We start from the raw sequence: 24,851 nt of genomic DNA on the forward strand, positions 1-24,851 counted from the left end.
AGACGGCGCCTCCCAGGGCCCCGCCGGAGGACGTCGACCCACCCATGACCACCCCCGCGTGAAGCCTCCTGCCCGCCCCTCACTCCGGGAGCCGTCGCGGGCTTACCCCGCCCCTCGGCGGGGCTTCCCAGAGCTCTCCCCCGCGGGGCGGAGCTCAGAGGCCGGGCTGTCCTGGCGCGCCCCGCCCGCCGGCACTGCGGGCCCGAGGCGTGAGCCTGGCCATGGGGGGGCCGTGGGGTCGGTGGCTGCTGGCGCTCGGCCTCCTGCGGCTGCTGGGCCGCCTCGCCGCCGGTGCGTGCCCCTGCCAGGACACGCGGCTCTGCCGCCCCGTCACGGGCACCGGCGGCTTCGAGGTGCGCGTCCCCGGCAGCTCTGCCCCCCGCGCGTCGCGGTGAGGCTGGGGAGGGCGGCCCGGGAGAGGCGCGGTTAGCGGCGTGTTGAACGCACCGCGCGGCGCCGCCTGATCTTGATCGTCTGCGTTAGAGCGGAAGAGGTTTTAAAAGGGTGGGTGCATGTGGTTCACAGGGAAGCGTCAGGGTTTGGCTCTGAAGGGTAAAGTGTTGCATCCAGCTGCTGCGAGCCCTTACCGTTCCCAGCCCGGCTGCTAGGCCACTGCGCCCTGGCCTGGGAAGCGGTTCCGGGAAGCTGGTCTCCAGAAACACAAGTCATGTACCTTTTTAGTAGGCGTTTAATCGTCCTGCTGAGAAGTGTAAGGAGCTGGTGAAGGTGCTTTCTACCCGTTTCCAGGTCTTCGTGTTCGATGTGGGAAAGGAAACCTGGAAATCCTATGACTGGTCAAAAATTACAACTGTGGCAGCTTTTGGAAAGTATGATCCTGAGCTCATGTGCTATGCTCACTCTAAAGGCTCCAGGATTGTGCTGAAAGGTTGGTTACACTGTGAAAATGTGGACGTTTTATGTGATACATGAATAAGAACATGATGTACAAAGGGCTATAATACATTTTGCGTGTGCTGGTATGCAGGGTATTAAAAAGAAAACCGGCCTGTGGCTTCTGCAACAGTGGTAACAAACCATTGTCAAAATTATGCTTGGGAAAAGAAGTTAAGTCCTTTGCATTTTGCCGGTATGGGTGTGGGGATTTTTTTAATTGTGATTGGTTGTTGGTTTAGTAAAGATAAACCTTTCCTCCTTACTGTTACTGTGTGCAAATATGTGTTAACTCTTGAAGGTCTCTTGTCTAGGTGATGTACCTCTTCAGGAAATTGTTGATCCTGCTAAAAGAGCAGCATGGATATCCCAACAGGTGGACCTTGCAAAAAAACAGTATATGGATGGGATTAACATAGATATAGAGCAAGAAGTTAATGAAACCTCTCCTGAGTATTATGCATTAACAGACCTTGTTAAAGAAACTACAGATGCTTTTCACAGAGAAATACCAGGATCACAGGTAATAATAATCTACTTTCCACAAGCATTGACTTCATGAAATGTGAGCAGTTTTAGAGTGCTGTTTAGTATATGAATATGAAAAATTTTGTGCAGATCTAAAGTGTGATATTCTCAAGAATGTTCAATTAGAAAATTAGCTGTCATACTCTGTCATAAGAATCGCTCTTTTTGACCTGTATGAATTTAAATTGAGTAAGGATTTCACTGAGATTTGTAGATAAGAATGTTATTGCCCTGTGGAGCTGGCAGTTATTAGTGTGGCTTAATGAATCTTTTGAAAGTAGGGCACATACAGCCTTCTGGTCCAAAAGCTTGACAATCTTTTGGTAAACCCATCACTGAAGTTTTAAAGATTTGCATCATGCTTCAGATTTTTGATCAGATGGTTTTCATGTTATAATTTCTTTGCTGTTGTGAGTCACTGATGGGGCACTCACTGTTTATGATCTATTTTTTTATCACCTGAGCAGCTGGTTCTGTAGTTCATTAGTATCATGGTGTGTTAAACACTTAGCAACATTGCAGAAACACTGTCCTTAGAAGTTACAGGTTTTTCTAAAGAGAAAACAAGAGCACCCAAGTGCCATGCATGGTACTGACTTGTACCTTTTTCCTGCAGGTAACATTTGATGTGGCTTGGTCTCCTGCATGCATAGATAGAAGGTGTTACAACTATACTGGGATTGCAGATGCGTGTGACTTTTTATTTGTGATGTCATATGATGAACAGAGCCAGATCTGGACAGACTGTATTGCAAAAGCCAATGCTCCTTACCTGCAGACTTTGGCTGGTGAGGACAAAACACCTTGCCGGGAGTCAGGACATTTCCATTTGTTCACATGAATAGATGGCAAAGATTGCCTTTTCTTTTTTGGTTGTGTAAGGCTTTCTCAAGTGTGCTCAAATATGTGTTGTTCTAATGTGAAATAGTATCTCAGACCCTCATGACACTACAGGTAGACCTTTAGTAGTTGTGTGTTGTCACTTGTAATTGTCTAGGTCTTTAATTGTTAGGAACACATTTAGAATGACAAACGGCAGCCCAAGTGTTGCAGAATGACTTTAAGAGCAGAACCATAGAGTTCTGGAGGACTGTGCAAGCAAGGCAGGGGGTGGCCCCCACAGGTGGGGGCCAAATAAATAAGTGGCTGAATACCACTCCTATATATGTGTGAACTGCGTCACAAATAAACCAGAAGTTGCTTATCACCCATATTGGGTTGGCCTGTCTGCTTCTCCTCGCCGCTTACACCCAAGCAATGGTGTCTGCCTGGGCTTGCAAAGAACTGGAAACATGTCTCTCAACCTTGTGAACTGCTACTATGGGCAGCTGGTTTTAAGTGTGAACAGCTAGAGCAGTAACTAAAATCTGAACCGAACAGGTCTAGGAATATGCAGGTGGGAGGTACAGCAGAGCTTGCACCTCAGCCTCTGTCTGGGATCATCCAAGTCCTATCTTGACTCTGGCTTTAGATTAGTTTTAGGAATAAAAAACGTGGAAATGCAATAGTGCATCTGAATTTGTATTTCCTTCAAAACTAGGATATGAAGAGTACATTACTATGGGCATTGATCCTAAGAAGCTTGTGATGGGTGTCCCCTGGTATGGCTATGACTATGTCTGCCAAAACCTGTCTAAGGTGAGATGAAGATTATTTATTTGCAATCATACTGTTACTTTTTTTTGGAAAGAGATACCTAGAATTTGGTGATACGGTTTTTGGACTAGAAATAACTGTGGCCTGATGAATAGAGAGTATAAAGCTGGGGCTCAGGACAGAGGCTTTTGATGGGCTGGTAACTGATAAGCAGTGTGGTACCAAACAAGGCGTTTTATCTCTCCGTAGGCAACCTGAACCCCATGATACCCAAGCACCGTGTTTGACTAAGGAGCTGTAGACATTATCTGTAGAAGAGATGATGTCCAAAGGCACCACAATGCTTGTTTCTGTCTGCCTTCTCAACAGAATCACTAAGCTCACTGCTTAAAGACTACGTGCAACGAACCATAGAGTGCTAAAACCATATGACTGTTAAAAGTATAACAGTTTATGGATAAATTACGCAGTCTCAAAGATCATATGTGTGACAAACGTAACAGAGTATTAAAGGGGAAAAGATAAGACAACTGTGTAAGCTGAGTGATGTCCATCCTATCTTCTATTACTACACAATAAACAAAATCTAACTGTTTTAATTAAATCTGTCCATACATACAGGTATTTTTGAAGAGTTTGGATTTTTTAGACCTGTTTGTGATTTCGTTTTTGGCTGTACTGCTATTTTGGAGTTCAGTAAATCTAGGTAAGGTGAAACTCATACCTTCTGCTTTTTTTTCCAGGATCATGTTTGCTCCCTTTCCAAAGTACCTTTCCGTGGGGCTCCTTGCAGTGATGCTGCAGGGAGTCAGGTCCCCTACAGAGCAATCATGAAGCAGGTGAACAGTTCCCTTTCAGGGATGCTATGGGATGAGGTACAGAAGTCTCCATTTTATGAATACAAGGTAAGAGTCTTTTTATAAGACACCATGTTGTGGAGTAAATGTTCATGAACCATAGTTCTTTGATTATGAAGGGTTGGATTCTCCTGTTTGTTTTCTACATTTTTTGTGTGTAGTAAAAGTTATCTGGATTTCCGTCTCTTAAATTTCTGTTCTGAAAGAGGGGTGCAGTGACTGAAGACTACAGGAGTAATAAAAATCTTTATTACCATGCAGTTTTCTCAAGAGATTCTATCATGTCAAAAAAGACGTTTTGGCATAAAGAAATCCTATAGCTCCGTTCTTCACTGCTACAGCTACTTTTATTAAGTTGATGACTTCAAAACAGATTCTGAGGTGCTCTTAAGTTTTTCCAACACAGTGGCTAGCATGCATGTTCTCGAATGATTATGCTTACATGGACTACACAATGTATGCATTTCATCTTGTGTCTGTAGACATAATTTGAAGTTTCACATGTAGATGATTAAAAGGTGTTGTAAGCAATGACCACGTCAAAGCAACATTACTTTTACAAAATTCTATAACCTTCTCTAAAACTGCTTATTGCTGGAAAAAAAGCACTGAATCTCTAACTAAATTCACCTGTTAGGTTAGATAGTGCGTCTGGGATTTTAGCTGATTCAAAATCATATTAAAATACAAATTAGCTCAGTCTTTTTATTTAACTTCAGTAAGATGTGACACTGTTTTATAAGTTAGATTCTACAAGTAAAAAAAATAGCCACATATTTGACTTTAAATTTTAAATTGTGTGTAAAAAATCATTTGTAAATCAGGAAAGCGTCATTATGGAAATCTACACAGCTTGTGTATCTCAGTTTTTACTTGTACTTTTTACTGCATTCAACAGAAAATGCAGTCAAAACTCAATGAACTTTAATTTATCATGTTTATATAGATAAGTAGATACTGACACGAGTGTTTAAATATTTCCTAGGATTCTCTTGGTCACTTCCACCAAGTATGGTATGATGACCCTCGCAGCATCTCTCTAAAAGCAGCATACGCAAAGAATCAAGGTTTAAGAGGCATTGGCATGTGGAACGGAAATAGTCTTGACTATTCCAGGGAAGCTGTAGCAGAACAACAAACTGAAGCCATGTGGCAGGCCCTGACACCATAAGAACTATTTGAACCCTTGATTTAAAATGGTAGAATTGGTAATTTTTTATTATGGCTTATACTATCATAATTTTGGCTTTATATAAAAATACCATGATTAAAAAAAAAAATTGAGAACTAGCCGAGTTCATCTTGTTATTTTGTAAGCAAAGCTGTATTTTCATGCTTCCAGAAGTTCCAGTGTTACTTTAGCAGTGTGTTTTTTAAAGCCTGCTCATCTTTTTCATTTTTCACAACTACTGTAAGTTGGTTGAAGCTTGAACCCAGCGTGTACCTGGTAACAAGTAAATCCAAGTGGTGGATTTACAGGGGCAATCTCCTAAAGATCCTTTGCTAAGGCTGTCTGGTGCAGCAAGTATTGATTCTGGGGTCACATGGTGCAGCTTTCCGACTTCCCACCCCAACTTGTATTTTACACAAGTAAGTCACTTGCAGATCCGATTGAACTCAGAATACTGGAGACACAGGCCGTTGCTTATATGCAACTTGGTGAAACTTGTGCTTGTCCTTGGTTACTTTTCTAGAGATTAAAATATTTTATGGGCTAAAGAAATTATATAACATGAAGTAGTTGCCATTAAGGTTTCTATCGGGCTTGCTGCTGGAAAAGAATGCTCAGTAAACTCCAGTTTCACCATGTTTATGTATCAGTAAATTCCTTAGTTTCAAAAGCCAAAAATCTTGGACCTTATCATGAAGAAGGAGCATTAACAGGGAGAGGACTTGGATGATGTCTTCTTCCATTTCAAACTTCTTTACTTCCTGAAAACTAGAACTCGGAAGCTTATTTAATGAGCTGCTAATTTCCACACACTTTATTCAGTAGCCTGTTGTTACTTTTTTTTTGTGCAGTATTGCCTTTGAGATGAGATGTATTTTCTTTCTAGTTCATATTTTTCTTAATTAACCTAGAGAAATTGGCTAACTTTTTAAAATATATGTAGTGGTAGAAAGATTGGTGTTTACAGGATTTTTTTTGCTAAATAAAATGCTTTCTTCATTAAGATTGGTAAACAGCATTGGCTGTTTATGCTTTACTTGTTCCACAGCTTACAGCGCACACTGCTTCTCTGCTTCTCAGGCCTCTTTCACAACCAGATTAAAGTGCCCTGCTTAAGTTGACTCCATTAATTAAACATTTTATTTAATTAGATATATGTTGTCAGTTGTGGGTTTTTTTGGTTGGTTGGGTTCAGCTTTTTCCCCTTGGTGAATATTTACACCATAGAATAGCAGCATTACCATAATGGCTACTGAGGAGAAGACTAGAAGACTTCATGTGAGTGTCTGACCAGTTGATATTACTGAAAATGGAAAGCAGACCATGAAGCATACTGCTCTCATATAAGGAAAAGCAATCTCTTGGAAAATCAGAGGGCTCTCTGCTAGAACTAGTCAGGAGAAACTGTTAAATTTACCTGACATACAGACACTTCAGAATTTGTATTACTATTTATATTCATATGGTAACATACTGAGAGAGAGATACTTTTGAAACTGAGAGGTCTTCTGGAGTGGATCATCTGACCTACAGATTCCTAACTGAAGGCCAAATAACTTTAGAGATTTAATACTTTCCCGCTAAAATATTTGGTAAATTCTATCTTGAAGAAAATAAATTGGATAAAGGGTGGTTTGTCTAAGACGTTTGAAATTAGTCCTTTTGAGAGTTGCATAATTTTCTTGGTTTATTACTGATTTCCCATTAGTGTTTCACTTCCACCAATAAATACAGCCTTTTATGTGACATTAATTCCTAGCATATTATTTGTTCTGCTTAAGATAATAACATTGGGTACTGCAAAGAGGCAAAGATGAGAACTAGAAAAAGAGAATTGTTATGTAAGCACAATCATGAGCTTGAATTTAAAGAAAGGCAGAATATGCAATACTGTAAATTGGACCAGGATCATCATCATAGCTTGTACAAGACATAGCTTGCTGCCTCTATTAACTACATAAGATGGTTAATGTCCATGTGGCTTTCTTAATTAGAAAGGGAACAAAAATGGTTAGATATGAAATAAAGTAAGAGCATCTGAGATTTTGTTCATACTTAATATGGCAATTTATAGATAAGCATACTTATAGTGACAAAAATGTATTTCAATAAATAGCTAAATAAAGGATTCTTGGTGGTGTAGTTCTATAGAAGATTGATTTTAATCATTTTCCAAAAATGTATTGTGCGTGCCTGAAAATAAGAACAGGAAGTTATAGATTATAGGTTTATTTTCTTAGTAGGTATTTTGTTAATGAAAGAACATCAGCATACCAATGTGATGTTACACAATTCACTAATTGGCACTTTTAAAATCACTTTGTTTTAGACATGTTACTAGGTTAAACTGTATATTTAAGTAGCTGACTAATGTTATATTAAAAGTGAGATGTAAAAAGTGAGCCGCAGTACCTCAGTACCCTATTATACAAATTCCACAACATTTATATAGTTGGTGTCTTTTTACAAGATAATTTCAAGAACATACAGGCAAATGTTCTGTAATTCTGATCTTCTATAAACATTACAGAGCTTCTGGGGACTTTATGGCTGTTAAAGCATGCCATCCTCTTAAATCCCTCATTTTCTGGACCGGCGAATTAAAGCTGAATGAATCTTCTTCTGTGTCAGTTCTGCTCTCAGCACTCGTAAATCAGATGCTGCCTGCTTTCTCATCTGCAGAAGAACCAGTAGTTTAAGGAATTTCAATTTAAGGAAATTTTTGGAGTTGACATGCATATGGGTTTATATAACTAAGACTGAATTTTACATAGGATGGCTGAATACAGGATACATCTTTCATCCTTAAAATTTTACATGTCTAATTAGGTAGCCTAGTTCTAGCAACACTTTCTTCTGTAGTGGTCTGGTGTTTTTAAGAGACAACTGTGCAATTCATTGTTCTTTCCACTCCTTGTTATACAATGGAGGAGGCATAATGAGTACATCCAGCCTCCATTACACAGTAAACAGGGGCATGGGCAGTTCCTGTGATGTAGAGGCCTCCTATTTCAAGCACTCAAAGCTGAAAAGCTGTCCAGTATGAAGGTCTATACCATTATCTTCCTTCCAAAGGGAGCCATAGGCAGCACTGGTATGGAATAAAGCAGATGAAGAGGACTGCTGTCTGCTTTGAGAGATATTCTCTTTTTTAATTTTTTACTTTTTTATTCTTAGCCACAGTCTTAATACTGACCAGTGCCTCATCAATATGTTCCTTCAGTTACCTCTTAAGTGAAATGGCATTTTATGAAAGACTGTGAAGCTCAGCCTACATAGTAACTTGAAAGTCTAAGTTGGTTGAATGCTAGACATTCAAAATCATTTAATAACCTGGTGTTCTGGAGAAATTTGGCTCAAGTGATAAAGTTACAATGGCAACTAACACCATAAAGCTAACACATAAAACAAAAACTCTTTAGGAAATCATTTTATGTTTGGGAAGATCTAAGGGTTTTTTTATACATAGTAACATTTTGACTGTTTTAATTAAAAGGCAGAGCACCTTAATTACTATTACAAGTTTCATTTTTGTATCATCCAGCTTCCTCCTCAGTAGGACGAGTTCATGCTGCACTGTAGTAATCTGGATGATTGTATAATTCTATATTGAAAAGAACAGAAATAACAAAAGGTAAAAGTACAGCATTAGTGCATTTCACCACTCAGAAACAATTCTCTAAACTCATTCCAGCTCCCCTACTTTCCTCCAGTCGTCAAAGTGTACTGGGCTGTCTCTGGTCTGTAAGCAGTCAGCTCTCCAAGAGGGGGCAGCTCCCTTCTGCTGTCAGCCTTTCAGCTGGGTACAGTTTTTTCCACTCCCTTTTGCTTTAGGAAGTTAAGATCCAGATCAGTTCTCCTGAGTAACAGCACACTGTTTTGCAATTATCTTTTATGGCTACTCCCCATTTATAATAAAAAGCCATACGTCAAATAATTTCTTTCTCAGGCTTAGCATCACTCTGTCACTGTACATTTATTGATGGAATTACTACATTCATATAATGTTTAGTGCAGATGATCTCCAGTTTATACAGCACATAATTTCAGCAGTAGGTGTGGGTGGGCCTATCACTGAATTAACCTGTAAAACTGAAATTCATGTTTTCAAATGTGGGTTCTGAAGTCAGCCATGGTCCCTTGATGTCAGTAACACAGTGGTGGGTGTGGATGTGCATGTGGTAATCTCTTGATGTTCCAAGCCATTAAAAATTCTATTAAAGTGACACCTGAAGCAAATAATGCAATCAAGTTGCCATACAAGGAATCATTAAGTGGTATCTGCAGCCTCTCATCTGTGAGCTCCTGCTGGAAGCTTCTTCCCACCCAGAGGTGTAGCTGCCTGAGTGCAAGGGTCCAAGTCCCAGCTCTGACACTGCATGGCTGTGTAACCCTGGCCCAGACCACTAAGAAAGCATGAAAGGTACACTGTCATGCAGGAGGAAACCAGGCAGGGCTGTCAGATTAGTTGGGGGCTACTGAGGAATCACTGTGGTGTTGGGTTGAGTCACCAGTGAAGACAAAGCTGGTGGAAGAGGGGAAACCAGCAACAGTGGGATCTGTTCCCCAGAGCCCAACTCTTCCCACCTGACTGATGCCTGCCCAGCACGTAGCTTACAAGGGGTGGAGAGGATACTTGTGCTTAGCCTAATAGCTAATTAAATCCTTGCTATCTATCTTCTGTGTGCCAGCCAATAAATAACCACTATAGGCATGTTAACCTGTGCATATCCTCCGCATAAGGACTCTTTGTGCCTAGCCAGAGAGACCTAAAAAAAACCTTGGTATCTCCCCCCAAAAGGAGCAATAAAATATCTGAACATAGCTGATTATATAATGTAATACCAACCCTAATAATATTTTTATATTGTAGGTATTTATATTCACATAGGTCAAATAATACACATTTGTATATAATATATACTCTTAGATTGTATACACACTCTCCAACTTTTCAGATACAAGAAAGGGACACTGGTTTTTCCTAGTCTAGCTTCAGATTTGCCAACAGACCTGATTTCATTAACACATTTACAGATACAACTGTTGTGAAGTGCGTTTCCCCCTCTCATCTTTTTTTAATTCCTCTCTGAACATCCTGTGATTTGGCACCCAGATAATGTGAGACTCGATTGCACAATAGTTCAGGTGCAACCACCCTACAAGCCTCAGACACGTCTCGTCCTCCCAAACAGGATTCACTACCTCTGTAAGTGAAATTTGGGATGAAAACAATATAGAACTGAACAATTCATTAATCATACTGAATGAAAGGCATTTAGTTACAAGAAGGTATTGTGGAAGCACAAAGCATGAAGAATCAAATGCTCAGACTCAAGAACTTCTTTTTAAGAAGTGTGGGCTGAAGGAATTCTATATACTATATTTGGCTGTTAAAGCTAGTTTACATTGTTTGGTGATTAATTTCTTACTTTATAGAAAAAAAAAACAAATAGGCTGTGTAAAAAGAGAGATTAAAATCACACAAGCAAATACCTTGGAGTTTGTCATATTATTTGGTCGTTTTCGGCTATCTCTGGCTTCCTGTTGCAAGAGTAATTTCTGGTGGTAAAGCTCTAAATCTTGCTGCAGTTTGTTTAAAGCATCCTCCAGGGGAACCGTAGCTTTCTTAGTTTCAAAATACTGCTTTTTCCATTCCTCACAAACTGCACAGGAAAACAGTAATACTTTTTGGTCTTGTTCATCTTATCATAAGGTTTGCTGAAGACAGTAATGACCAACTGACCTAAAAAGATGCAGTTGGCCAATGCACACATTAAAAGATGGCAGTAGGTTTCTTTTTAAAAAAGCATTTAGTGAAAAATCTTCATTGAAATTACATTCACTGTAAATGCAACTGGCTTTCTGCACAATCACCTGCAACAAAAGGCTCTCTCTGTCCACCAAGATACCACACAAGGTCCAACCCCAAAATTTCAGCTTGGGTGGTGTTCTGCAGGTTTCAGCTGCACAGTAGGTGCTGCTGACCTGTGAGGACCTGATGCCCACCACAGCCTGAAGTTCATGCCTTTACTGTAGCAGGATATTTATCACTGTAGACTTACACAAAATTTGAGCTCTGCAGGGCCAGAGAATTTGAACAGTACGAAAGCCCCAAGATTATGGGAAACAGTTATTTACCTGTACACTTAACTATGATTCCTCCTATGTTGACAATGTGATGTCTACAGCTAGCACACAATTTCCCCTGTATTTAGTGTGGCTGTCTTACAGCCACATACATCTACTAGTCTGCAGTGTCTTAAGTGATTCCTTCTTTCAAAACATAGTTTAGGAAACCAGGACAACTGCTGCTCAGAAACTTACCTAAAAGAACCCAGCTCCTGGAGGACTATACAGTATGTAACTGGGCATGGCAGCATGGCAGCCTTAGGAGGCTATTAAATATAGACAAGATAGCTGTTCCTACAGAACATGCCCTTCTCTTCATACCTTGTGAAGAGGCATGTTTGCAAATGCACTTACTCACGAAACTCTACAGGTCTGATAAAAATATTTCAGAGGTGAAGACACTTCTTAAAAAACCTGCAGAAGCTGTTTGAATGCATGTGAAATAACCTTTATTTTACCTAACTGTATAACATAATTTAAGACAACACAGGAGCAACTTAGGGCTTACCTCAACGGGGTAAATTAGCTTGCCTTGAAGCTCCATGCTACTACAGATTCACTGCTTCAAGTACTTAAGTTTTTGTTGTGTTTTTTTTCCAACCTCACCATGCTGGAGAGTGCAGTGTAAAACCATGCCCTTGGAAAATAACTGGAAGAATTGTCTTCTCGTTTCAACAAAGCTACAAATAATAGCTGAGACTCCTAGTGATTTAGCTGTACTTAAATACAAAGAGAATGCTCTCAAACATCCAAGTGATTAAACCTCATTTCTGGTTAACTGGAATGTGACTTAGGGAGGATAACTTAAGTATAAACTTGAAAATAATTTTACAAAGAAAATTTGGGTGGGATTTAAATGAGATTTTAACTTATTAAAAAAAAAAACAAGGTTTGTCAAGCTTGCCATGACAGGTTTGTAACTTCCATGCCATAAACTGAATACCATGAGATAGGAGGAACAAGAAGTATTACGCTGGCCATTTAACTAGAAGCTCTATCAGCACAGTAAAAACCTCTGTAAGCACCAGCTACAGGCAGGTTTAGAGTATGTCAGCTTCCCTGGGCTTCAAAGAGTGGAGGGGCCTGCAGTAACTTTCCAGTCACTGTATGACCTGGGATAAAAGCAGGATATTTTTAGGTTTATAAGACTATCACAAAAGTGGAAGGAAACATTGCAACCTTCAATCTTTTCAACACGCTGTTAGACAAGTGAGCCTTGTTGGAGCTATTGGTTAGCAAACTACTCTCTCTGCAATTAAGCTCACTGATAAGGAGACAAATATTTTCATATTGGTTTCAGTGTCATTTCTCTATCATTCCAAATTACAAAATAAATTAAAAGCATACCATGGCATCTTTTCAGCTTATGTTGTTCCAGTAGCTCTTTAACTTTTCTGATCAGTTCTTCTCTATTTTTTTCCATGTGCATTCTGTCTTTCTTCATTTGTTGCAATTGTTCTACCATCTTGCTTTCTAAAGATATATTTAGTAAGCACCAGGATACTATCAATGAAGATTTTTGTAATGCATCAATCATAACCATATGAAGCCAAAAAAGCCTCCAAAAGACTATTACCTGCTCAAAATATGTTGTGATAGAAACTGCAGTGAAATCTTGCCTTGAACTCCAGGTTGTCGTAAGCAGAACAGACTTCCACTAGTCACAACAGGTCAGTAACTTCTCACTATCCTCCTACTTCACCACTACTGTAGAGAATCCTCAGCAATACTGCTACTGTTTTTTCTTAGCTACATTCTCACTTAAGTGAGCAGTATTTCATTTGATCTCCCCACTTTTCTCCTTTCATCCCCAAGTCCACAAACTGGGTTTTGTAGTGCTGGGAAACTGCCATGCTTTATGAACAGCCCAAAATAGCTGGAACTTTCCCACCACAAACTAAAATTTGTAACAATACTAGAAATGAATGAATGTACAAATTCTTTCACAAACCAGGTATTTCTGTCTTCATTAACTATTCAGTCTTGATTGTTATCATAGAATCATAGCACAGTTTGGGTTAGAAGGGACCTTAAAGCTCATCCAGTTCCAACCCCAGCCATGGGCAGAGACACCTTCCACTAGACCAGGTTGCTCCAAGCCCTGTCCAACCTGGCCTTGAACACTGCCAGGGATGGGGCAGCCACAGCTTCTACACAACTTGTACCAGTGCCTCAGCACCCTCACAGGAAAGAATTTTGTCCTAACAGCTAATATAAATCTACCTTATATCAGTTTAAAGCCATTCCCCCTTTCCCTATTACTATGTGCCCTTGTAAAAAGTCCCTCTTCAGCTTTCTTGTCAGCCCCTTTAGGTACTGAAAGGCAGCAGGGTTTCCTGAAAGGGTTTCCCTGGGTTCTTCTCTTCTTTAGGCTGAACATCCCCAATTCCCTCAGCCTGTTTTCACTTCATGCAATTTCTTGGAATCATATACTCACTTGCTGTCTGAATTGCAGGAACTTGATCTGGATTTACAGAAAATGTCAGGAAAGGTAGATTAGGAGGTGAAATATATTCTTTTGGACAACTAAGAGGATTTTGCTTGTTTTCACCAGCCTAGAGTCAAAAGACACAACTGTAAATACATAACCCATAATCCTGAATAGCTCCATTAGACATATGCTCTGAAAGTGGTCTGACTGAACATGAGGGATGAATTTGAATTCTGCATATAAGCTTTTTTATTCTGTTACCAGTACAAATGATTACTAAATTACAAACAGATGGACCTCTGCAAATAAAACCAGAACACTGAACACTTGCATCACAGAGAACATGCGGACAAAAACAAAGACTATGGCTAATTGTTCTTGTCCATGTCCACAACCCTACAAGTCATTGACACTCTCTGCAAGACGAGGAATAACAGGCTAACATTAATAAGACTGAGATAGTTATTGTATATGTAGTTCCTGTTAAATTATGACTAGAGTTATAACTTCTGATGATTTCATTGTTGAGAAATATAGGTGATTTTTCTTTACCAAAAAGTAGCAGTGCATGAATTGACTTTTCTCAATTACTCTCAAATCTACATTTGAGAATTTAATCTCTCTAGTGACTTACCTCTCTTATAAAATATGTCTAGGTGGAGAACTATGTTTATTGCTCAATATTACTGAGAATATGTTACCTTGAAAAACATACCTGATTATCCAGTTTTTTACCAGGATTAGCTATAGACTTGCTAGTTCTGTACTGCAACAAGCTAAAATTAAATCAAAGCAGCAAGTGAAAATTTGTGTAATTAATTCCACACCCCCCCCCCCCCCCCCATTTTCCTTCATTTATCTGAAGTCTGGTTATGAATTAATATTATCCAAATGTTTTAGTAGAATCATTATTTACTAACCTTTGTTTTTTGCATGCATATTCTGTGGCTTGGTCTTCCATTATTTTAAGAATTCCAGCATCCTGTGTTCTGTCTTTTCTTAGTTTGGTATCTTTTAAGTGGTGATTATTATCCATGTTTGTTAGTTCTGTGACAGGATAGTGATGATCAAAATATATAGATTACACTCATAAAATTCAAGATGTTCTGACTGTTAATGCCTGGGCTTTCCAACCTGTATTACAAATTTAGTGAATTGATCCAATAAATAATGTTATCTCTGGGGTTTGGAAATGGGTGAATAACAGAAGAAAGAAATAAAGGGAAGAAAAAAAATAAAAACCAAGGTGGTTTTATTTGGAGAATTTGTATCTAATTAGTTGTGGTAACCAGTACAAGAAACATTCTGACAGATAAGGAAACCACTCAGTTATTTCACCCTCCCTACACTAATTCCTTATCTAATGCTTTCTGCCTTTTAGAGACTGAAGATCCCCTACAGAGGAGGGAGCAGCATAGAAAGGGAGAGCAAAATGTTTTGAATTTAAATGTTAACGAATAAATGGTTTTTGCTTTAAAATATATACAATAAGTATTTCAAAATAAAATTGCTGACAGACTTTACCTTTACTACTACAAAATCCTATATCCTTCACCATTCAAAATAAAGTTATGGAAAACTTTTCAGTTATACCTTTACATATATAGATTTGTGTATTAAGTGGTTTCATACATAATACGAGTTAACATGATGATGAAGGGATAGAGCTATTCTTAACAGGTTATGATTGGAAACTGAAATTACTGATAATTCATCCATAAAAACATTTTCTAATAAACTCTCCACACACACCTCAAAGAATATGTCATTTAAGTAATATTATTATATTACTTATTATATTATATTAATATAATTAGGCAAATGTATCAATTATTGTGGTGTTTCCCTATATCAGTACACAGTGATAAAGAAGGACTGTAGTGACAGGACAAGGGGTAACAGGTTAAAATTTCAACAGAGGAAGATTAGACTGGATATAAGGAAGAAGTTCTTTCCTGTTAGGGTGGTGAGGCACTGGAATGGGTTGACCAAGGAAGCTGTAAATGCTCCATCCCTGGCAGTGTTCAAGGCCAGGTTGGACAGAGCCTTGGGTGACCTGGTTTAGTGGGAGGTGTCCCTGCCCATGGTAGGGGGGTTGGAACTTAAAGATCTTAAGGTCCTTTCCAACCCTAACTTCTCTATGATTCTATGACTTACCCAATTTAAAACTATAGCTCTTTGAAAGACATTATTATTATTTTAAAAATCAGAATATTGTTCTGATAGCAGTATTACAACCCATGCTTTAATTATAGATTTCTTAAAACTAAGCTTTACTCTGCCCACTTTCTAAATACATGTTTTAGCAGAAGGATGACAATAAACAGTTGTACCCTTTTGGTGCTTGATGTGATTTTGGGGTGTTTGATTATTCTGGCATTGTTCATCACTGTGGTTTACATGAAGAATAAGAGTGGTTCCTTTGGCTTCGTCATTCCACTTAGGAGTGTTATGCTCTTTTTGATCTTGGCTGAGATTTTGCTGAGAGGTCTGTAATACCATATCACTCTTTCCAGACTCCAAATCATCTGCAGGATTTGACTGATTTGGTGTGATGAAAGATCCATTGGATCCATTTTGATCTGCATAATAATTGATATTAGAAAACAGAAATGTTATTTTACAGTAAATGTTAACCATAGTATTTATGCTTCTCCTTCATCGTCCTCCTTCACTACATTGGTTAAACTTACCTTCTTCTCTAAGCTGTATATGATTTTCTTGAATCCTGTTGTTATGGTCTTGCTTATTATTTGTGTGCAAAACTGGAACAGGTTCTTTCTCTCCCCATTCCACAGGACCGTGCACTTCTTTATTTTCTAGCTGATTACTGCTTTGTATGCTTTCTAAAAACTGTTTGCTTGTTTCAGGTTTTTGTTGGGGAAGACTGGATAATCCTGATTTATGATCAGGCCTGTTAGCTTCTCCATTAAAGTGATGGCTTTGTTGAGTTGATGCTGATAATGCATAAACACCTTCAAAGTATTCCACTTCAGGTAATAAATATAATTCAGGATAAAGTGCCTAAAATATGCAGTATATTCATCAGACATGAGATGACATGTACAATGTAAAAAATTTCTGAAAATGATACCTTAAAAGCCATTCAATACATACATAAGGTGGAGCAAACGACTTCAGTTCCAGCTCTGTTTCTTGTTTTGCTTTCACCTTGGAAGGTAAAGTATGGAAGTGTAACCAATAAAATACTTTTTTATCAACAATGTTGCATATCACTTAATTTCTTTATTCTATCATCCTCTTTACATAGTACATTTTTTCAGAACCAGCACTATTTGTCTTCTGTAATGGCCTCATGGGGAGGAAGGAACACAGACTGCTATTGTATTTTCTGACATAGCACTGAAACTTTATTTTGTTTGTTTTTCAAAATCTCAGACCCACAAGAGTGCATGGATGTACTCAATATATTTTGCACTTTCTCTTATGGTCCAAGGAAGCTGATCCAACAGTCACAGCAGAAGAAAGTCACTGACTTTCTTTACCAGTAGTTGCTTCAAGATGAATCTGACTAGAAATGCTGACTCTCACATAATTTTCTCTATTTACCTAATACTGCAAAATATTTAATGTATGTAGAAAAAAATATCTATACTATCTATTTATACTCTTCATATGATAGAAACATCCTTTTAGATTTCAACAAATTTTGTCCTACAAACAAAGTCTAAGATAAATCAATGTAAATTTGTAAGATGAGATGAAAAAAAAAACAAAAACAAAACACCAATAAATAAAATCTGTGTTTACATTTAAATAATGAAATTGAACTAAACATGGTGCCTAATTTTATTCTCAGTAATGGCCAGGCAATGCCACTATTAGAGACATGGGCTATATGCAAGAAAAATAAGAGCAAATGAACATTATGTTGGTTTACATTTCTTTTCCACTTAAAGACCCTTACTTGCAAGTTGGGTACAGCTGTTAACATTGCTTACATTGTTACTGTTGTGAAACAGAAGACTGGGGGTTAAGAAACCAGTCAACAAATATTTGATCATGGAGATAATGATTCAATGAGGTTACCATGACCCTAAATAACAAATAAACCAGTTAGTTGGTTTATTGCTTTCCACTTTGTTATAATGTTAAACATCGAGCAACAGTAAATGTGCCAACAAAATTATATGTCTAACTCATCACTAAAAATCTTTACTTGTATCTACCAATATCTTTAATTCTCTATTAAAATAAAATATTTTATTAATTCGCTGACATTCTAAAAGAAGCTGGAAAATTTCTCCATTTATCTCAGAACTATCAGTGGGAAAGAAAATACACCATCTTACTTATGGTCATCCAGTTTAAGACCTGAATTCTTTGAAGACATATGCACATTTTCAGATTCAGATTGTGTCCCAGTCTAAGTTTTTCCACCTGTTTTTTTGCATATTACTCGATATCTACTTTAGTCTTCTGTGTGAGTAATTTTAGTGGTAACTAAAAGAATGACACCAAATTTCCAGTCTGGAATTAATTTACAGGTCCACGAGAGACAGGTGAAATGAGAGGAGAAAGAAGTATTCTATACTTGCACATACGACTTAAGTCTGTGCATGTTACAAGAAGAAACTTTCAGTTGGACTGATTTTCAAGGGTATTTAATCTTTAGCTATAGTTTCTAAGGTATAAATATACAAAGAATCAACATGAGGAATAGCTATGATTCAGAAATTTAGGGGGTTGATTACATGCATTTCAGGCTGTAGTACTGGACTAATTAGTGGAACACATGTACATCCAGAGACTCATCTTTTAAAGGCTTTTGGGCAGGTCACAGCAAGAACCATTAGAGGAACTCTGACTTACTCAGCTACCCTTGTAAATTCTTCAACTTCCATCTTCCCAAACATGTACTGGTAATAATGACCTTAAGGGGATTTTTTTTAATGCAACAAGATTTGTCATATTTAATCCACTGACTTATCAAAACTAACATGTTTTCACTGGATGGCAACTAATTACATATGATGGTTTAAAGGGCGTTTCTAATATACCTGTCCAGCTGTGCCTTTGTATTTGGAGATGTGTTCTTACAGGAACTTACACTCCGGCATGTTTAAAAAACCAAAATGGTAACAGTGCTCCTGAGGTTATCTCCTTTTTATGTATTTTGTTTATCTAATCTAATCTGCAGGAACGTGGTTGACATTGTAAAACAAAAGAGCATTAAAAAAAAAATTTTAACTTACCACTGCTAGTCTTTTCCCAACGCATTTTAAAAATCTGAATTTATCTGCAGCTGAAACTCCACCCAGGTACTCTCCAAGCTTCTCCCGTAGCACTCTTAATGTGATGTGAGGAGATACCCTAGAATGTTGTTATTCATTAATACATCTGTAAGATCAAATAACGATGGCTAGTTAGTAAGAGGGGGAAGATAATGCTATATACATACTGGCTTGCATGGACAGAATGACCAAAAATGGGAACTATGTCCTAGAACTGACTACTGTCCAACTACATATAGGCCAGAAAGTCCTTGTGTGCTAGAGTCAGAACATCGTATCAGGTTATGGTAGACTGTATTACAAAGGCTGTCATGACATTAACTAGCAACATTCATATTTTAGGAACCCCATAAAAAGGGATAATATGGAAATAGCTGAAATTTGAAAACTGCTCCTTCAGAATGCTCTTGCTCATCTGCAGATGGGTAACAGAAACATTAGAAACTACAATCATGTGTTTCCATATAGGTGATGATGTTTCATGGGGCCAGTCTAAGACTGTAGAACATACCCCTTCAAGCACTAAGGGCTAGAGAAGACTACTTTACTGTCCACTTTAAATAGCAGGCACAGTTCTTTCATTTTGTCTTCTCCAACACAAATTGACAGTTGGGTGTGTGCATGTGTACATGCATTTTAAATCAAAACCAAACACTGCAGTGTGAACATTTCCACCCTAATTTGAGGATGAAAGAGCTGATGCAAATATGAATTGCATCATTTAATGTACTACTGGAAACCATGCAAATATTAAAGTAATGAGTTCAGTATAAAAATCACTGTAGAATAAAAAGCTCCACAGAATAAAACCAAATGTGCAAGAGGCACGCAAAAGCTCTCTAGGACATCAGAAGCAATTCTAATTGCTCCTGTCATAAACTGGGGAACAAATTCAGGCCTGAGACTGTTAATCACCCATGCTGATTGTTAGTATAATACCTAGGCATGATTTTGGCTCAGGCAGCTATCTCTCTTCAAGCAATGCACAGACATAGCTTGGGGGATAGCACATGCCATTCTCACTAAACAGTATGGACAAGAACATGCCATCCCTTCAACTTCGGTCTTCAACTTTAACCTGTTAGGGTTTGTTTCCACTTTCAGACAGACCTATTTGCTTTCATTTCACACCCTATGTATGTAAAACCACCGCCAGTTTCATATCATAAACACAGTACTTCAATGGGCTACAATGATTCCCTTGCATGATTTAAAACACCTTGGACTTAGAGCATCTCCCCAAGGGGATAAATCTGCCTTGTAGCACAGGCATGCAGCAGAGGAGACCAAAGTTTGCAGAGAGGAGACATTGAGGCCACACTGCTTGGTGCCTCCCTCTTACATTTAGCTCCTGTTTATTTCTTCCCCAGCCATTTTTTGCCCACACTTGCTGCAGATATTAGCCCTAATGTCAATTATTTCAAACGTATAAAGAAATATGTGATAGATACATAACTCAATACACACCCTTCCAGGGTCTTATGTGAGACCACATATGATCCGTAATTCAGGTATCTCTCATGCACTATCCTTTCTTCAAGCTGATGTCTCAGAGAAGACATACTCCTTCAATTGTCTTCCAAAACCCAATAAATGCAAGCTCTTTCAGAGGAAATTCTATCATGGCACATCCTTCATTGGTAATGCCTGTCCAAAACAGCCTAGAAATCTTTATCTATGTTTTTATGAACAGCAGGGAAAACATCTAAGTAACTACAATGTACCCTGTGAGAAAACTATCTAGGCAGAACCTCAGATATAGGACAGCAATTTATCTGCAAATTATTTGCCTGTGCAATGCCTAGGAGCATGTTATGATATATTTCTTATTCTCTGCCACTGGCTAGCAGAAGACTAGTCCTTTGCTTCAGGGTGTTCCTTTAAAGATAATGCAAACTAGAGTTCATTGCAGCTATCTCATCTGGAAACAGCAAACATATGGCTTCTGTGGTGAGGAATGAGGAATAAATAAAAGATCACAGAGGCTGAGAAATCAAGTTCATGGGAACAAGAGCTCAGGGCCACAGACAATTACATACTTAATACTTTCCTCTAATTTCATAGTTAATGGAAGTGGCCTGTACTTAGTCCTAGGAATCCTTTGTTAAGCTGACTCAGACAGTACTAGGATTGTCAAGCTGACTGGACAGTGCTATCAACAATGTCCAAACAGCATTTGTACCAGCAAGGCTGTTCTCTCCCCCTCTCCATAGTAAGCTTTTTTAAAATAATTTTGTTTTTAAAGACAGTGATACAATGGCCAGGTGCTAGTTATTGCTAATGCAATGTACTGCAGCATTGCTGATTATCCATAGAATAATTTATTAGCAATTATTTAAAACTCATTAGAAAGCAACAAATACCCCATCAGATATAAACCCACCAAATTTAAGTTGATGCCTCAGAACTGAGCCTCAGGGAAATAAATTTACACTAGAGAACAGAGGGCAGTGACAGATGTGCAATCATATGAAATGATCTGAAGTTACCACTCCAGCTGTAGGCATTTTGCACCTCTGCTGGAGACTAGAACAGCAAACAAAACAGATACATACACTTATTTCCTCTGGTTTTGAGCAGCCTTTCAACAAAAGAAGCTGTGAGAATGAATACATTCTGCCCCACATGCTCATACCTGACTGCTGTCAATCTTTTCAGCTACACAGTGTATTAAGTAGACAATACAACCCTAATTTAAAGTAGTTAAAACCCATATTCCCTGTAGTTTAAGCCAAATTGTCAGGTTTTGCTCAGGAGCAGACAAGGTGCATGTAAAAGCTCCACTTATCTTTACATTATTTGATTTTTCTACAACTTGTTATCACACTAGATACACACAGAATTTGTGAGTAAAGTGTTTAGGGGTACAAAACAAACTTTCAAAGCTGTGAAAGATTACAACTGCAGCTCATTGCGCCAGGTTTGGGCCTAGGACATGGGATATTCTTTCACTAATTCCTCTAAACAGCTACTTGAAAGCACACATGGCACATGGTGTTGTGTGCAATCTTTCAGAAATACTACTGAAGAAGAAAGAAGATGTGCTGGTAGTTGTACGGGATGTGATGCTTTGCCTTGAGAAACATGGCTCAAGCTTTTTATTTGGACTGAGAGAACTCAGATCATCATATCCCTGTTCCTGGGAACTAACAGGCTATCCTATCTTCATCAAGCCACTCTGTCTTAAGGCTGGTCCATATGCAAAAAGAACTCAAGACTTTGATAAGTGGGCTCAAGTAGACAGAAAGAATGCAAGACTGTGATTTAAGAACATAAATTATTCTGCAGAAATACTAGCATTGCTCTGGAAGTACGTTTCAGTGGTTTACACCAAGGGCTGCAATGGAGCTAAGCCTGATACAAATCCAAATAAACCTAACACTAGTCATGGGCATCACTTACTCTCCAGAAATTATTAAAGAACAAGTCTCTTCTGACAGATGTAATCGTGCTTCACAGAGCAACAGCTCAACTAAATTATTAAAGGACAATGTAAAGGACCTACCATGTACATGAACCCTAAGACTATACCCACCTTATAAATCCGGCTGAGATGAATTTGCTAGTAAGAGCTACAGGAACTGTATTCAGCTTGAAGTTCCACACTTCTTCTGGGACATAAAAAACATGAAACTCCACCAACTAAATAAAGAACATATAATCATAACTGTAGATATATTATAACCCTCTTATTTTCCCTTATTTTGCTTAGGTGGACTTTCAAATTCTGGAGGCAGGAATGGTTTCTTCGATAGACTAGAAGAGTGAGCACCCATCTGACAGTGATGACTAAATAGTGAGAACAGCAATGAGTAGAGCAGTTTGTGACTGAATGATAGCTGACAACATCAAACTAAGTCACATTAGAAATGCTCACCAGTGGAAATCAGAGAAAAGAGAGCCTGGGCTACGGCTCTATGTCACTATGACAGCAACAGACAGTTTACCAAAAACACTTGATACTCTGGAGCATGTCCTGGTTACATAAATACTTCAGCTGAAATCCTGCCTTTGTTCTTCTTATAAATAATGCAAAGTCCTGAAAGCTGTATCCAAATAGCACCATAACTTGACCTTGCCAGAAGAAAAAGAATTCAAAATATTTCTGGCAGTTCTTAATAATATTAGTTACCTTGGAAGCACAGAAATGCTCCTGGTAATGGCTGCAAAAAGAGTAACTAAGCACGCTCTGAACAAGGTTCACTTAGACTGCGTTCAAACCTGTGGCGGGTGTGGGACTGTTAATGTCCAGATCTTGATACTTTTACTGAAAATTAGATGGTATTGATAAGGATGAAACATTTCCCATAACTAGAAGCCATGGAAATAAGCTGTATTACATATTCCAGCAATTGTTGTGTTATTAAACTTAACTAGAAAATTAGAAAATGTTACTAAATGTACTAGAAAACAATAATTTCTATATATGCTATGTTAAAAGCACTTTTTTCCCCTCTCATGTCTCCTAGAAATGGTGCAGTGTCACTTCTCAGAATATTTTATATCTTTAAATGTGAAATCAAAAAACACTTCATGGAAAAGTACAAGAACTCTCACCTGGGATGTCTGAGGTCTCCTTTGACTGAACAACATGTTGCTCCCTGTACTTGATCACAGCAAATGACAGGTGGCTTTATAATTTTGAGTTAATCAGTCTTTAAGAATGAGTTTCATGATTGATGATGTTACAAGAGCAGTTACTCCATTAATATCCTTTATTTTCACTTACTGTTCTTCTTTCCATTTATGAAAATGGGAAAGTAGTTTCTGTGCTGAAACGGAAAGTTCCAGCTAACTGCAGACAAACAAGACTCAACCACACCTTCTACACAATGAGTATCACCTAAGTAACCGGGGGAACTGCTAATCACAGCCCTGAAGCTCCCACAGATCTGCGCTGGAGTGTTTTCTCTTACCATTTTCTCCCCTTTCATAAAGGCTCTTTGATTGCATGTGGTTTTCTACACATTGTACTGCTTTCCTAAAAACAAAGACCTAAATCCCCACAAAATGGGATTCTTGCAGGATCTGTGTTTATCTCTGATAAAGGGACAATTACTGTGAACTGCAGCCAAGCCACATGTACAGCATATTGTGCTGGCCAAACACAGTATTCCAAGCAAACCTGACTGTTCTGGGTGACCATGCCAGAAAAATCCTTCCATAAACCATGGTTTTGCCTTAACCTTTTTATGAGTTTCCTCTCTTTGGAGGCTCTTCCAGCACCTCAGAAGTTACAAACCGCCTGATTTTCAGCCTGCTCAATGCCTCGCTGTTGTCCTGATCATCTTGCAGCTCTCCCTCATACTCCTGCTATTTCCAATTCACTTTTTCTTGGGCACATGTGACCAGACCTTCCAGACAACCTTCCAAGTCTCGCCCTGGCTCCATGAGGTGGACATAAGATTTCCCCATGTCAGCAGAAAGCACCAGCTTACAAAGGTCTTTACTTGCCCCTTCACAAGTACACCACACAAGCTCTCACAACCAACCTCACTGTAACATCCCATCTTTTCCCCAGTTATTCCCAACCAAAGACACAGCAGGTTACAGCACAGGTTCCTCCCATTAGTCCCTGTACACATGCAGGTTACTGCACTTTGCATGACAACATGTTTTGCCCCATGCCATTAGCCAAGGCTTCACCGTCACTCCTGGGCACATTTTGTGGTGAACACCCTTCACCTCTAGGCTGCTGTCAGGACCCGAACATGCTGACAGGAGCAAAGTTGGTAACTCCATTGCATCTCAAAATAAGCTCCAAACTAGTAACTCACTGGATATTATCTCCAAGATTCCCCACCTTGGTCTTACCAGTCTTATTTTAAACCCACTTTATAGACGCATGGGGACGGAGGCGTTTCGTTTCTGTGCTTCCAGGCGGTGCCCCCTCCCGGGCACACCGAGCTCGCACCGAACACCCACTGCCCACAGGGCATCACACCCGCCCGCCAGCGGTCCCGCAGCGCCCCCCGCGGCACCGGCACCCC

The 24,851-nt window shown here is 38.9% G+C and overlaps 2 protein-coding genes across 4 annotated transcripts; one reads left to right on the forward strand and one right to left on the reverse strand.

The window, feature by feature from the left end:
* Positions 1-175: 175 nt before the first annotated feature.
* Positions 176-5,162, forward strand: CTBS (chitobiase). Its single transcript, XM_062611227.1, has 7 exons — positions 176-353; positions 748-886; positions 1,206-1,414; positions 2,036-2,204; positions 2,957-3,057; positions 3,759-3,920; positions 4,858-5,162. Exons 1-7 carry the CDS (start codon positions 222-224, stop codon positions 5,041-5,043), a joined length of 1,098 nt encoding a protein of 365 aa, XP_062467211.1. The 5' UTR covers positions 176-221; the 3' UTR covers positions 5,044-5,162.
* Positions 5,163-7,181: 2,019 nt separating this feature from the next.
* On the reverse strand, positions 7,182-24,832 carry SPATA1 (spermatogenesis associated 1). Of its 3 annotated transcripts, XM_062611217.1 has the most exons (13): positions 23,419-24,832; positions 22,397-22,503; positions 18,823-18,940; positions 16,724-16,777; positions 16,300-16,630; positions 15,940-16,188; positions 14,527-14,653; positions 14,322-14,382; positions 13,613-13,730; positions 12,523-12,648; positions 10,540-10,709; positions 8,549-8,647; positions 7,182-7,719 (listed from the first exon to the last, which is right to left on the reverse strand). In XM_062611217.1, exons 1-13 carry the CDS (start codon positions 23,452-23,454, stop codon positions 7,624-7,626), a joined length of 1,692 nt encoding a protein of 563 aa, XP_062467201.1. In that variant the 5' UTR covers positions 23,455-24,832; the 3' UTR covers positions 7,182-7,623. The 3 variants fall into 3 exon arrangements, with proteins under 3 accessions (XP_062467201.1, XP_062467203.1, XP_062467202.1); XM_062611219.1 differs by lacking the exon at positions 12,523-12,648; XM_062611218.1 differs by lacking the exon at positions 16,724-16,777 and having other exon boundaries at positions 23,419-24,722.
* Positions 24,833-24,851: the final 19 nt, after the last annotated feature.

This window comes from Pezoporus occidentalis, unplaced genomic scaffold (assembly GCF_034315485.1).
Source record: "Pezoporus occidentalis ecotype Australia unplaced genomic scaffold, CSIRO_AGI_Poc_V1 ctg151, whole genome shotgun sequence".
Lineage (NCBI taxonomy): Eukaryota > Metazoa > Chordata > Aves > Psittaciformes > Psittacidae > Pezoporus > Pezoporus occidentalis.

Excerpts from the sequence above, each read along its gene's own strand:
- CTBS (XM_062611227.1), top strand. The coding sequence starts at position 222 with ATGGGGGGGCCGTGGGGTCGGTGGCTGCTGGCGCTCGGCCTCCTGCGG. Across the intron at positions 1,415-2,035 it reads GAGAAATACCAGGATCACAG|GTAACATTTGATGTGGCTTG; the intron begins GTAATAATAATC and ends TTTTTCCTGCAG. Across the intron at positions 3,921-4,857 it reads CTCCATTTTATGAATACAAG|GATTCTCTTGGTCACTTCCA; the intron begins GTAAGAGTCTTT and ends AATATTTCCTAG.
- SPATA1 (XM_062611217.1), bottom strand. The coding sequence starts at position 23,454 with ATGTTGTTCAGTCAAAGGAGACCTCAGACATCCCAG. Across the intron at positions 16,778-18,822 it reads TTGGGAAAAGACTAGCAGTG|GTGAAAGCAAAACAAGAAAC; the intron begins GTAAGTTAAAAT and ends TTACCTTCCAAG. Across the intron at positions 14,654-15,939 it reads TCACATCAAGCACCAAAAGG|AACTAACAAACATGGATAAT; the intron begins GTACAACTGTTT and ends ATCCTGTCACAG.